This window comes from Stegastes partitus, unplaced genomic scaffold (genome assembly GCF_000690725.1).
Source record: "Stegastes partitus isolate 25-593 unplaced genomic scaffold, Stegastes_partitus-1.0.2 Scaffold79, whole genome shotgun sequence".
In the NCBI taxonomy this organism is placed as follows: Eukaryota; Metazoa; Chordata; class Actinopteri; family Pomacentridae; genus Stegastes; species Stegastes partitus.
In genome coordinates this window covers 951,020-963,357 of record NW_007577810.1, presented here as the reverse complement: position 1 = coordinate 963,357, position 12,338 = coordinate 951,020, and the positions used below count along the sequence as shown (strand labels likewise).

The 12,338-nt window shown below is 44.7% G+C and overlaps 1 protein-coding gene across 1 annotated transcript in view; it reads right to left on the bottom strand.

The window, feature by feature from the left end:
* Nucleotides 1-906: 906 nt before the first annotated feature.
* The window catches only part of rimbp2b (RIMS binding protein 2b), an 85,080-nt gene continuing 73,648 nt past the window's right edge, over nucleotides 907-12,338 (bottom strand). Inside the window, exons 14-21 of the mRNA XM_008276743.1 lie at nucleotides 9,991-10,142; nucleotides 8,437-9,111; nucleotides 8,062-8,211; nucleotides 6,619-6,780; nucleotides 4,340-5,116; nucleotides 3,072-3,180; nucleotides 2,452-2,577; nucleotides 907-1,100 (exon numbers count right to left, since the gene is read on the bottom strand). Of these exons, the coding sequence (XP_008274965.1) occupies nucleotides 907-1,100; nucleotides 2,452-2,577; nucleotides 3,072-3,180; nucleotides 4,340-5,116; nucleotides 6,619-6,780; nucleotides 8,062-8,211; nucleotides 8,437-9,111; nucleotides 9,991-10,142 (2,345 nt within the window). The remainder of the gene's footprint in view (nucleotides 1,101-2,451; nucleotides 2,578-3,071; nucleotides 3,181-4,339; nucleotides 5,117-6,618; nucleotides 6,781-8,061; nucleotides 8,212-8,436; nucleotides 9,112-9,990; nucleotides 10,143-12,338) is intronic.

Sequence of the window (12,338 nt, the reverse complement as noted above, 5' to 3'; positions counted from 1 at the left end):
AAGGCTATGAATCATGGCAAAGTGGTTTCAAGTGCCAGGGGTCAAATAATGAAGAAGTACAAGGAGTCTTCCTCAAAGATCATGGTAGGGAACCAAAAGCGAAGAAGCATCCAAGAATCCCGATGAATCTGAGCAGTTGTAGTAGCAACATCTCAAGGTAGACAAACACTGCACAAGGCTGGTCTCCATGGACGATGACCAAAGAGGACTCCATTTCTCCAAGACAGAAAACAAATACTAATGAGAAGAAAGTGTTTGTTCATCAATTCCGTGGTGAATGAAAGGATATGCAATCAACACCAAGAACATGAACGCCACAGTCAAACTTGGTGGTGGGAATGTAAAACTTTAGTGGTGTCCTTCAGCTGATGGGCTACTCAAACTCATCAAAGCAAACATCTTCAGAAAACAAGGCGACATTAAGATGGTTGTCTGGAGGAACTTTTGGTCTTGGGTATCACTGGACCTCTCAACAAGACAATGATCTGAAACATACTGCCAATGTGGTCAAGAAAAGGTTAAAAGACAACAACATTGGCATGTTGGAGCAGCCCAGCCAGAGTCCAGAACAAAATCCCGAGCGAAAGCAAGGAAATCTTCTGTCCTCAAAGACCTGAAGACTGTTGCAAAAGAGGAAATCGAAAAGCCCAAGTGGAGACATGCAGAAAGCTTGTTAGCAGTTTGATCGCTGTGGTGGCAAATAAAGGTTTTGCCATTAATTTCTGACCAATGTTATAAATAATTCCAGACATCACATTTTTAGTAAAAACCCAACAAAACACTAAATAGTTAAAATGTACTTAAACCGTTGTAGAAGAAACCTATTGGTCAAACAAAAGTTCACTGTAAATCACAATTTGGTTTGGCTATGAATACTGTATGTGTAGGTGTTAGTAATGTCAAGAATCAAGCCACCACCTTGATGATCTGGCCCTCCTTGAATGGCAGCTCCTCATCAGCAGCGTCGGGGTTGGGAGACATGGACAGGGGGTCATAGTCAAAGAGAGCCACAAACACTCGGGTCATCTCGTCCAGCTCTGATTCCTCATAGTAATCCGGGGAGCGCCGTCCCCGCCCGTGTCTGCGCCCGCCATAGCCGTCTGAAACATAGAGGAGGCCTCTGCTGCTACTACCAGCCTTATACAGCCACGCTGGCTGTAGAGGCAATGAGAGCAGAAGATGTCTCTTTGTTAGAGCTGACAGGGGAGAGGGTGATGAGATGCATGTGTGAAAAAAGAGCCAGAGGTCGAATGTGATAATTATAGTTTTAATCTGTTTCACTTGGAAAAACGATACTCGTGTTGTGCCCACTCATTGAACGCAAAAGATACTTTTACATCCTAATCGACGTACAGCAGGGTTCTTTGTTCACACATCTCTGCTTGCTGGCGTGTCAGTTACCAAATATCACACAACACAGTACAACACACCACAGACAGGAAACACGTGTCAAGCAGTTTTGGGGGGGGGGGGTGCAAGGGTGCACATCAGGAGGACACAAATACCACTGCACTACTGTTCATTGCTGTTTCACTGCCTTATCTCACAGAGGCTGAGTCACATGCATGCTTCACTGGGATCAGACATGGCGAGGAGAGCATTCCTACATCAAATGCAGGTGTAATGTCATGCTTTTAGGCCACATCTGGAAACAATGTGCAGCGAAAAAGGGCAAAGGAGGCACGTTCCCATGGGAGATAACACATCAAATGCCCCAGCAGTTCCTGGCAACGCAGATATCAGGGACAGTGAGGGGGAAGGGATGAACCTGATATCAGGTCCCCATGCTTCTCATGGATCACCATGTTAAATGTTTCAATGGCAGATTGTAAGTCTGAATAATGGCAGAAGATCTTGCAACAAACTAACAAAGCGACTGAGATATGCCTCTTGGAAGATGTGTTTCAACAGCGTGAAACATGTTTGATCTGGATGACAGCAGATTTAATGAATGTGCAACCCAGTGATACCAACAAGGCAAGAATGCACTAATTCATCTGGTAATGCGTCTTTCCTTCTCACTGTACTTTAAACGAGTCATGCAAAATGAACAAAGGAAACTGGCTGCTCTTTCGTAAAGGCAGGAGGAGAAGGAAAAGAGGTTGCGGAGCAGGTAAGGAAAAGGGGGGCGGGCTAAGTTGCAGTGGGGTGGAGAGTGGCCTGGATATGGAGGGTGAATGCGAAGAGTGGGTGGGTTGGGGTTTCTTGGGATTCAAGGTGTAGGAGTACATACAGGGAAGGGATTTTCATTCTCCAGCAACGGGAAAAGTGGCCAGTCTTGACTTCCCCCGTCAGCTTTATTCAGCTAAGCTAAGCTAAACACAGCAGCTAACTGTCCAGCACAGAACAAAGACCACCATGATATCACTGCATGTGTTCAAGAAGGACTGTTGGCCTTTTCTGGCATTGTCAAGGTGAATTGTCATCTTGGAGAGAAGCTGCACCACATACCATATTGATCCTCTGAGGACATAGATCGCCATATCCTGCGCCGAGCTACACTGCCATAGTAAACATCCTCCTTGACGGGTGAGAGGTTCCCCTCACTCCCCTCACTGTTACTGTCCATGGTGATCTCTACAGAAGACACCAATCACAACGGTCAGAGATCCCCCGCACACACACTCTGCTCTACCCCATGGCCCATTCACTCATGCTGAGACAGTAGGATGATGAGGTTGCCCTGAGGTGGGGGGAGGTGTACAAGGCAACAGGTTTCACTCTGGAGTCACTGGGTGTAAAACAGCAATGCTTGCACTGTTGCGGGGAGGTCAGATTGGGCGGTCATGTAAACATGTTAACCCACAGTAAACACAGGCATAAGGAGTGTGTCTGAGGTAACTTTCCTGCAAAACTGCATGTGAACATTTGGCGAATCCAGCTCATGAGGATGGACAGCTACAGGGTGCACATACACCCCACAAAAAAAAAAAGGGCCTACGTGGTTGTCAAAGCTCTATGGGAGAGATGAACAGCTCGGCTCATATGGGTAAAAGGGAAACACATGGTATAAATAGCACAAACATCAGTGGCCCTGCAGGTGGAGATCCTCATGTGGTGACCTCACTAACCAATGGATGGGATGGGTCGTCGCTGAGAGGGGGTGCCGATGTGAACCGGCCTCCTCCCTGAATGGTCCAGACGATCTGCGCTTCCATGTGACGGTGAGTTCCCAATGATCTTAAGAGTAAAAAACAACAGATCAGAGGTTAGGACAGTCTATCATTTGCAATGTGAGGACATCTAAACATCTTAAATCATTTTTAAAGAATCCCACAATCCTGTTAAAACAACTGAAAAACCATAAGAGCAAATGATGTGGCTTCCATTTGTCCTTAGGGAGGCGAAATAATAGAACAAAAAAAATAAAGAAACCCAACAAACCATCAAAACAAGTAAATCAAATCAACCCCAAACACAACAACATGGACTGGGGTTCAGGAAGGGTCAGATGTTTTAGCTAAAGACCATTTGTTCGGTTTGTTTTGCTCTGTGCATGTCAGCTCCTTGACGAGAAAAGGAAGCGAATGATGGCACAAAAGACAGAAATGGTGGAAAAAGAACAGATGAGAAGGGGAAGAATAAAAATGGAGAGTTGAGTGCGACCGAAAATGGTTAAAGATGTGGTCGGATGAGCAAAGCCATTATAGCTTCAGCCTGGGGCTTTGGATAACAACAATCAAAACATTTAATACATGAAAAGTTATGATGAACAAGAGAATTTTTTTTGCTGAAACAGGTAAATGAGACAAGCAACGGGTGATGCGAATGGGTTGAAGGCGAAATGAATCTCCGCAGGCTGCAAAAGTCTTGCTTTGGCCTTGTTTTGTATGTGAAGCAATGGAAAGGCGGGAGATGCTGAAATAAAGCTCCAAGGTGGAGCGCTGTGGCTGCAGCTCTTGAGGGCGAGACATGGAGAGCAACATATGAAGCCGGCAGCTTGTAGAGAGAAGGCACAGGCGGGGAAGAAGAGACGAGAGCAGCACATCCCCATGCACTGCACAGAGACTCTCCTTTACATGGAGCCTTTCCCCTCAGAGACATGAGAAGTCAAAACTTTGTTAAATGGCCTTTAGGTAATTAAAAGCTTTACTTTCAAATCCACCTAACACGCTGAATACAAGCAAAGTAACTCGCACAAAATAAAACATCAAATCAGACCAACCATGAATGTGTGATAACTTGTCAAGAATGAGAAAAAAACAAAAGCCAAATGAAAGGAAGGGGGTCATCATAAAAATAAAAATAAATAAATAAATAAATAACACAGACAACATTAAGAAACAGAATGGCTGCAGCTTGCTGATGGAAAGTACAGCAGAAAGTCTGAATCACACACCAGCGGCTGGTCCCGGTTGAGCCTGGACAAAGACTGGGCCCTAGCCTCCCTGTGGGGGCTGTAATAGACCCTGTCCAGCTCGTTCAGCCTGCCCTCGCTCAGGGCACCTTCCCTGGAGTAGTTTCGCGGCCCGGCCTCCCGACCAGGCCCAAAGTGCTCCCTGTTCCTAAAGTCACCCGTGTGTACCGACTTGGTTGCAGACAGTGGGATGTCAGAGAACTCCTCCTCCACGCTGCACTGGCGGGTCAGAGTTCTTTTGCGGCCCATAGCCAGCGCCCGCCTCTCTACCGGGCCTTCACAGTGGATGATGCGCACAGGCCCCCGCATGGGACTCCCATGAGCGTAGTACCCTCGATGACCCCGTCCTAGAGAGCCTTCTTCCTCGCTGCCGCAGTCTAAACCACTGTCAGGACTCTTGGTGTTCTGGCGGTTGGGTCGCCCTAAACTGCGGTCGTCTGCACTGTAGCAGTAGCGGCTGTCGGTGAAGCGAGGGGAAGAGCGTTGGCGCTGCAGGCGGGAGTTCTTGTTGGGTGTGAGATGGTTGCGCATGTGAGCGTCCTGGGGGTACATCCTCCGCTGAGTGTGCGGCGTCCCCGGCCGCCCGCCCTCTTCGAAGCACAGGCGCTGGCCCATGCTGTCCACGCTGTCCGACTCTTCCTCGGCCACCTCGGGGATGCTGTGGAGACGCTTGCTGCGGAGCGACCTCTGCTTCACCACCTCCCTCTGGAGATCCCAGCAGTCTCTTTCCTCGGCTAAGTCCTGACGCTTGTAATACGCCTTCAGTCATGAACAGGAGGCGATGTTCCACAATTTCACAGTTCATTGAGAGTCAGTTCAATTCAAAACGTTCAGTTTAGAGTTTTTGTGTGGGGGTTTGAAAAGTTTGTTCGAAGGTTTTTAGCACAGGCAGGAAACAACACAGTATGTGAATAGAACAAATGGGGGAGGGAAGACAAAATAAAGACAGAATTAGTTATTTGTGGCAATGTAGTAAGACATGCAGTCTCATTCCGTGAGGAGGAAATGGCATGCTCTGAACAGGAATCTGTCAAGGCTCAAAGATGGAGTGACATCTTATAAAGTGGACACAGAGGTTAAATGTGGAAAATATCCAAACAAAAAATAAGTGATAGGCTCAGTTAGTGCCACAAGTGAGGGGTAAATGAAAACATCACTGCAGATGAAATAAATAGAAGCAGAGCGAGTAGAAGAATCAGCAACTGAGGACACACCGAGACATAAAACAACACCCATCTATGTGTTCACAGAAAACAGTAGCAGCAGAAGCAGCAGTTTCATATTAAATAAACTACTCCCTTAACAACATCTAATTCAAACGTGTATATCACTATACATATAATAAAAAATTACAGCATTTTTACAGACATATAAGTAGGATGGAAAATGTGCAACAGTGATTTACAAATAGATGGCCATGACAAAAAGGAGATGCAGTTTTGGTGTATACAAAGAGTTCATACACCAACGTATACCCCTCATGAACACCACATTACTGTACAGCTTTGACTGGACAAAAACAGAGATAACCTCACCAAAACTTGAAGCGATTTTGTACCAACTTCTGATAGCAAGTGTGCTGTAATACAGAGGACCAATCAGCCACTGCTCTCATAACAGAATGCTCTCTATCACGACGGCAGATCGTCTTTACATCCACACATCCCCGGCGACAGACCAAATGAAGACAGGATCATGTACCGACAATGTTAACATTAACATTAAAATCAAACATTAGGACATGACAGACATAAACAAAAGTGGATATTTCCATTTAAGTACTCACTTAAATGAGATTCCCATATGCACTTGATATGCCATGACCCTTTGATACAGTACAGTGTATTAATATTAGCACTTCAATGTCACATTCGAACATTTCACTTGTAAAACTATTCTGGTGCAGTATAAAGAGCATCAAAATGCAATGCAAACCATAGAAATTATTATGTATTTAGGTTACAGACTTCCCCTCTCACATGCATCTTGTACAGTTATGTATGTATTTGCAGCCATTCTTGTGAGCTCAGCTTGGAATGAGTAAAGCAGCACTGGAGGGGTGGAGGAGCAGGCTGGGGTGGGGAGGCTGATTCAGCTAACATGAGGCACAGGAGTTCAGCTAGGCAAAGCCATGATGGGCCTGGTTGTAGAGCTCGTGAGGTGGCAGGACCCTCCCTCCTTAAACCCCTGTTTCTCCCCACCATCCCCTGTCCTCCCCCCCTAGACTACCACAGACTGGAGGTGTGCAGGTAAGTGTGTACCTTCAGAGTGTTGTGAGAGTTGATGCTGCGCCTGCGGCCCTCCTCCAGCTGCATCTCAGAGTACAGATCTTCCTCATCCTCCTCCATGATGTCGGACAGGTCAGAACCCCGGCTGCTCTCCGTGTGGTACTCCTCGCTGTGGCTGTAGTGGTGATGGTGGTGCTAAAAACCACAGTTGAAAGAAAGTTTGTTAGATAGCAATCAGTGACTTCATAGAGTTTTAGAATCAGATTTTGGTGACATTTTTGGTATTGAATTATTTGGCTAATACCAATACAAAGGCCCTGACTGGCCCCAGTGACATCAGACACCTCAATACAGGTGCAGAGACAGCTACAGTTAAAACCAGAAGTTTACATACACTTTCTAAAAAGATATAAAAACCTTTTTTCCTCACTGTCTGACACGAAATCAGACTAAACTTTTCGTATTTTAGGTCATTAGCCATAAAGTTAAAGCTTGGGCACAGATGGGTCTTCCAAATGGACAATGACCCTCAGCATACCGCCAAATTAGTTACAAAGTGCCTTAAGGACAACAAAGTATGGCGTGGCCATGACAAAGCCCTGATCTCAATCCCGTAGGAAATTTGTGGGCAAAGCTGAAAAGGCGTGTGGAGCACGGCAGCCAACACACCTGACTCAGTTCCACCAGTTCTGTCAGGAGGAATGGGCCAGAATTCCATCAAACTACTGTGAGAAGCTTGTGGAAGGAAACCCACAACATTTGACCCAAGTCATACAGTTTGAAGGCAATGCTATTAAATACTAAGGAACTGTATGTAAACTTCTGACTTTGAAGAAAGCATTAAAACATTCTCTAAAATAAAATAAAAAAAACCCTCTCTCATTATTCTGGCATTTAGCAAATAGAAATAATTTTGATAATCCTATCTGAACTAAAACAGGAAAAGTTTATTCTGATTTAATGTCAGACAGTGAGAGAAAAAAAAAAAAGGCTATGTGTCTTTTTATACACTGTGTGTAAACCTTGTGGTTTAAACTGTATAATCTCCAATTATCTGGCCAACATTACAAAATTTCCTTAAGGTTTCAGTTCTGTCAGATGTCAACAATTCTGCTGGCTGCAGGGTTCAGCTATTTGGTTGATTTTTCAAAGACCAAATCATCTGACACAGTTGTTTACGAAAACTCTCCTGTAGCTACACCCTGAGGCTAAAATACAAATTTAAACCCTTTTTCTTGTTGTCTTGAAAGCATTTATTTCAAAAACTGAACGTAAGAAATTCCTACAAAATGCAAGTCTGCAATAAAGATGCAGAAATACACACTAAAGGGGGCTTCAGTTTAATGTGATGTGATCGAACGTGATTTGATTTGATTCAGTTCGATGCAGGTAACTGATTCCATTGTCCTCTTCCTAGAAACAAGAGATGCACACACATCGATAGGCTGAGCACAGCTTGTGTTTTCTGTAAAGTACCTGTCTGCCCAACTCTGAGCCTCTGAGGAATTCATCCACCGAGGCTCCTCTCCTCCTCGCATGAGGGGAGTCGTAGCCATCCTCCTCCTCATCAGAGTTGAGTGGATGCAGGGCATTACCTCGCTCGCTGAAGATGTTCCTTTTCTCAACCTGATGTGAGAAATGTTAGACTTTTAGGTTGAAAAAAGACAGAATAATGATGAAACAAAATACAAACAACAATCAGGATATTTTAGGATATTATAATTCCATCTTAAAATAAGTAAAATAATCTTATTCACATTAGCTTAATGAAAAAAACAGATTTCTAGGCTCAGTGTTGAATTCTATTACATGTTGAATTAAATACGGTTTTATTGTTCAATTTTCACGCACCCGGTTGCCCTCAGCAAACACTCTCTGGGCAGCTTCCCTGGCCATGGCCTTGGCGATGGTGTTGGGGATGGGGACTCCCTGAGGCTGCGGCAGGATCCTCTGAGGAGAGGGGGATCGCCGAGGCGGGAAGTGCGGCGGCTCCAGGTTGGGTCCGCGCATGGGAGGCAACGGAGAGGGGGAGCGCTCCCAGGGCTGGGCTGACCGCAGGCCCACCTCATGCTCTTTGGTTTCTGGCTCTCTGGCACTTACTAATGGTTTGGACTTGGGCATAGGGTGGCGCTGAAAATGAGGCTGGGCATGAGGAGGGGGAGCGGGAGGGTGGCGGACGGGCTGCGAGTGCGGCTGTGCGTGGGGCAGCGTGTGGGGCTGGGCTCGAGGCAGAGGCTGCACCTGGGGCTGGGGGTGGGTTGGGGGGTACGTCGACGGGTACGGGGGATGGGTCTGTGAGTGCACCGGATGGGACTGTGGGTGTGGCATAGAATGTGGAGGTGCGGTTGTTCTGTGGGAGAGACGCGGAGAGCCCAAGAGATTGTGCGGGATGATGGCCACAGGCGAGTCTTGGGACTCTCCTTGTGTTGATAACGTCCTTACAATGACTTCCCTGGCCTCCAGACACTGAATCCTGTTTAACTCCACGGTCACATAGTCTGCTGTGGGGTACAAGACCTCTGCTATCTGCATTCACAAAGGAACCAAAGAGTCCTTACCAAAGGGCAATTCAAAATGTCAGCATGTACAAACACTCACTCTGCAGCCGTACCTTGACACAAACAAACATGTAACTGCATGCATTTGTCGTAGGGCTGCAACTGCAATTGGTATTTTAACAGTCCATTAATCAGTTAATTATCTTCTCGATTAATCAATTAGTTGTTTGATGTATAGAATGTCAGAAAACGGAGAAAAATGTCAAATCCTAAGACAAAGTCCTCAAATGTCTTGTTTTGTCAACAATGCAAAGATATTAACTTCAGCAGGAGGAAATACACGAGAAAATATTCAGTTTAGGAAGCTGGAATCAGAGGATTTTTACTTTTTTTTGTCTTAAAAAAATACACAGAAAAACTGATTGTCAAAATAAATTGGAATTAATTTAATGATTGACAACTAATTAGTTAACTGATGAGTGATTGCAGCTCTAATTTGCAGCTCTCATACCCTGACTGCACTAAAATACCTGTTTTAACCATGATTTACAAATCATGTGTCACATCTGTCTGTAGCTCTTCCCAACACACTAGCTTTTCTTTCAAAATTGGATTGAATAATATTATAGTTACTAGACACATGTGTGACCACACACAAAAACAGTAGCTCGTTGTCAAAGAGTGCTGAATTAGCACAGTGAAGCCTACCATTGCTCCTTCTGTCAATTTGTCTTATTTCTTGTCCCCTGGGGGCTGGATATCATCACTTAATCATTTCTCCAGGAGATGGCAATAGAGCACTACTCACAGAAGTCACCACTAAGAAAAGCAAAGGCTACTTCTTTTAAGATCTCTGTTGTAAGACCTGAAAAAGAAAAAAAAAAAAACTTGTTCTGACATTTGGTACCTTTTGTCCCTTTGTGCACACGGCGTAGCCAATCACACTGGCCCCATTGGAGGTTCCTGAAGGCGTCAGGGGCGGCGGCTTCCATCTGACCTGCAGGACTCCGGGCGTCTGACCACACTGGACCTGCACCTCCTGTGGAGGGAGAGGGGGCCCTGGAGAACACAACACACACACTGGATAAGGAGAGAAAAAAACACAGCTCAACAGTGGCGGAACCAGCCGTCCCTGTTCAATCAAAAATGAATACGCTGACCTTGGTAGTTTCTCAGATTCATTTCACTGTGGGATGAAACAGGGATACTCTCATTCTAAGGGAGCTGTAGTATATGTCTCACCTCTGAAGCACTGTAACAGCACCACCTGATTGCATTACCAAAAGAATTGTGTTAATCGGGACAGTAAATTCTAAATCAATCTAAAACCATGTGTGCTGGTATTTGCTATTAAATAATGAGACAGCTGTATAGTACTATTTAATGTATTCAAATATGGTACTTTGTAGGATGATATATTTATGCTCATCTCTGTGCAGGTTCATGGTGTGCATGCCAAGGTTCATTCATACGCGTACTGGATGCAGGCTTTACATTTGGTTGAAAAAAGCCAAGTTTGCCAACATTCGGCCGTCAGAATATGTACAGCAATATCCCGTTGCCAAATTCTTGCTGACAATTTTGTATGGAGCGTCAGAGAAACACAGTTTGCTGTTTCCACAATCTGTCAGCGCTGCCTGCATACTAAACAACATACCCATCTGTGCAGTGCTGCTGCTAACCTGCAGTCACACAGTGAGCAAGAGCGAGCAGTTGCAGTCAGTAGTGTCTCCGAGCTGCAACGTGCAGCTGCGAGAGTGTCTGAAAATCTGCATCAATGCAATCTTGATCACATTTTTTACGCTGGCAGCGCAGTCTTGGAACAGCAGCGGTGCTTGTTTGGAGATTTCATTTCCTCTTGTCATTTTAAACTGCCCCTCTCATAAACAAACAAGCTTCTCTGACGAGTGTAATGACTGTTAAAATGAATATTTCATTGAAGCCACTTTTATTAACAGTGGACACAAACAGCCTCACTGTTTTCCAGGCACTGAAGTGGTGGCTTCTCACATAACGCTGTATCACTAAAGGCTAATGAAGGAACTTGTTTGAAGAACACATGCTGGGTGCGAAAGCCTAATATAGTGCTTCCAGACACTGTCCTCCTTATTGACAACAATTGTCTTCCACCAATACTGAGACTATTTCAGACGCCGCTAATTAACATGTTCAATAATAAATCATTTAATGAACTCTCAGTATGTGGGCCTGTCAGCTGCCAACAAAAAATGTCAATTCTCTCTCCGTCCTCCCTTTTCTTTCTTTTTGCTTCAGTTCAGAATTTTTCTTATGTCCTCTTTTTTCACATCTGATTTTCTACACTTCTACCTCAACAATGGCAGTGACCTTTTCCTTTCTATGTCCAATAAAAGGTTCAATTATCTCAATCGCATCCCCACAAGCAACAATGAAAACCATATTTAATCTGCACCTATAAGTGGCTACACTGTGTCTATACATTTAAATACACACAACACAAAACAGTGCCATACATGTAGCTGGCTGTAAAAGCAAAAAAAAAAAAAAAAGAACAATCACTCCTATTGCAGTCTTACTCTAAAAGATTTCCCGTAGCAAGACAATCAGGCTGTGAGACCCAAGTCAGCGTTGGCAACAGAGAAGCAACAAAGAGCCTCAAGGGAGAAGAAGTCCCAGAGATCTATGCTTACTATTTACACTCATTTGGCTTCGAGAGACTCTTGTTTCCAGTGTTATGCAGCTCTTTTCACAGAATGCTTCTTGAATGTTTTCTCATTTCACTTTTCTCTCTCTCTCTCTCTCTCTCTCTCTCTCTCTCTCGCTCTCTCTTTCCTCCTGCCATGCATGTGTCTTATCGCAGTAGCACACACACAAATCCTTGAGGGCAATCTAAAAGTGGCTGGGGAGAAATGAAAATGCCTAAGATGTTTGTCACGTTTGTAAATGTAATGGGCTTGAAGCGTGTGGCTGGGTAAATACAGAGATTGCTGGGTTGGGTGTAAATTATCAGCTTTCTTTTGTGAAATAGAGGACTTTGAAGGAGAACACAGGCTACAAGAACAACAATTACATAGGCGGGAGAACGGCAGAACAATGTTTCCCTTTTATCCTAAATACACCTCCTAACAAAACTTGCAAACTGACTGCTTTTGCAAACACTAACACATCTTTGGTTCAGTCTGAGTGCTCTTATCAATCTTATTTGCTGCCACAGCAGGCAGTTGTATTCAATGAAAAAGCACTTATAAACCCACTGTACACTGTAGGTGCGGACAG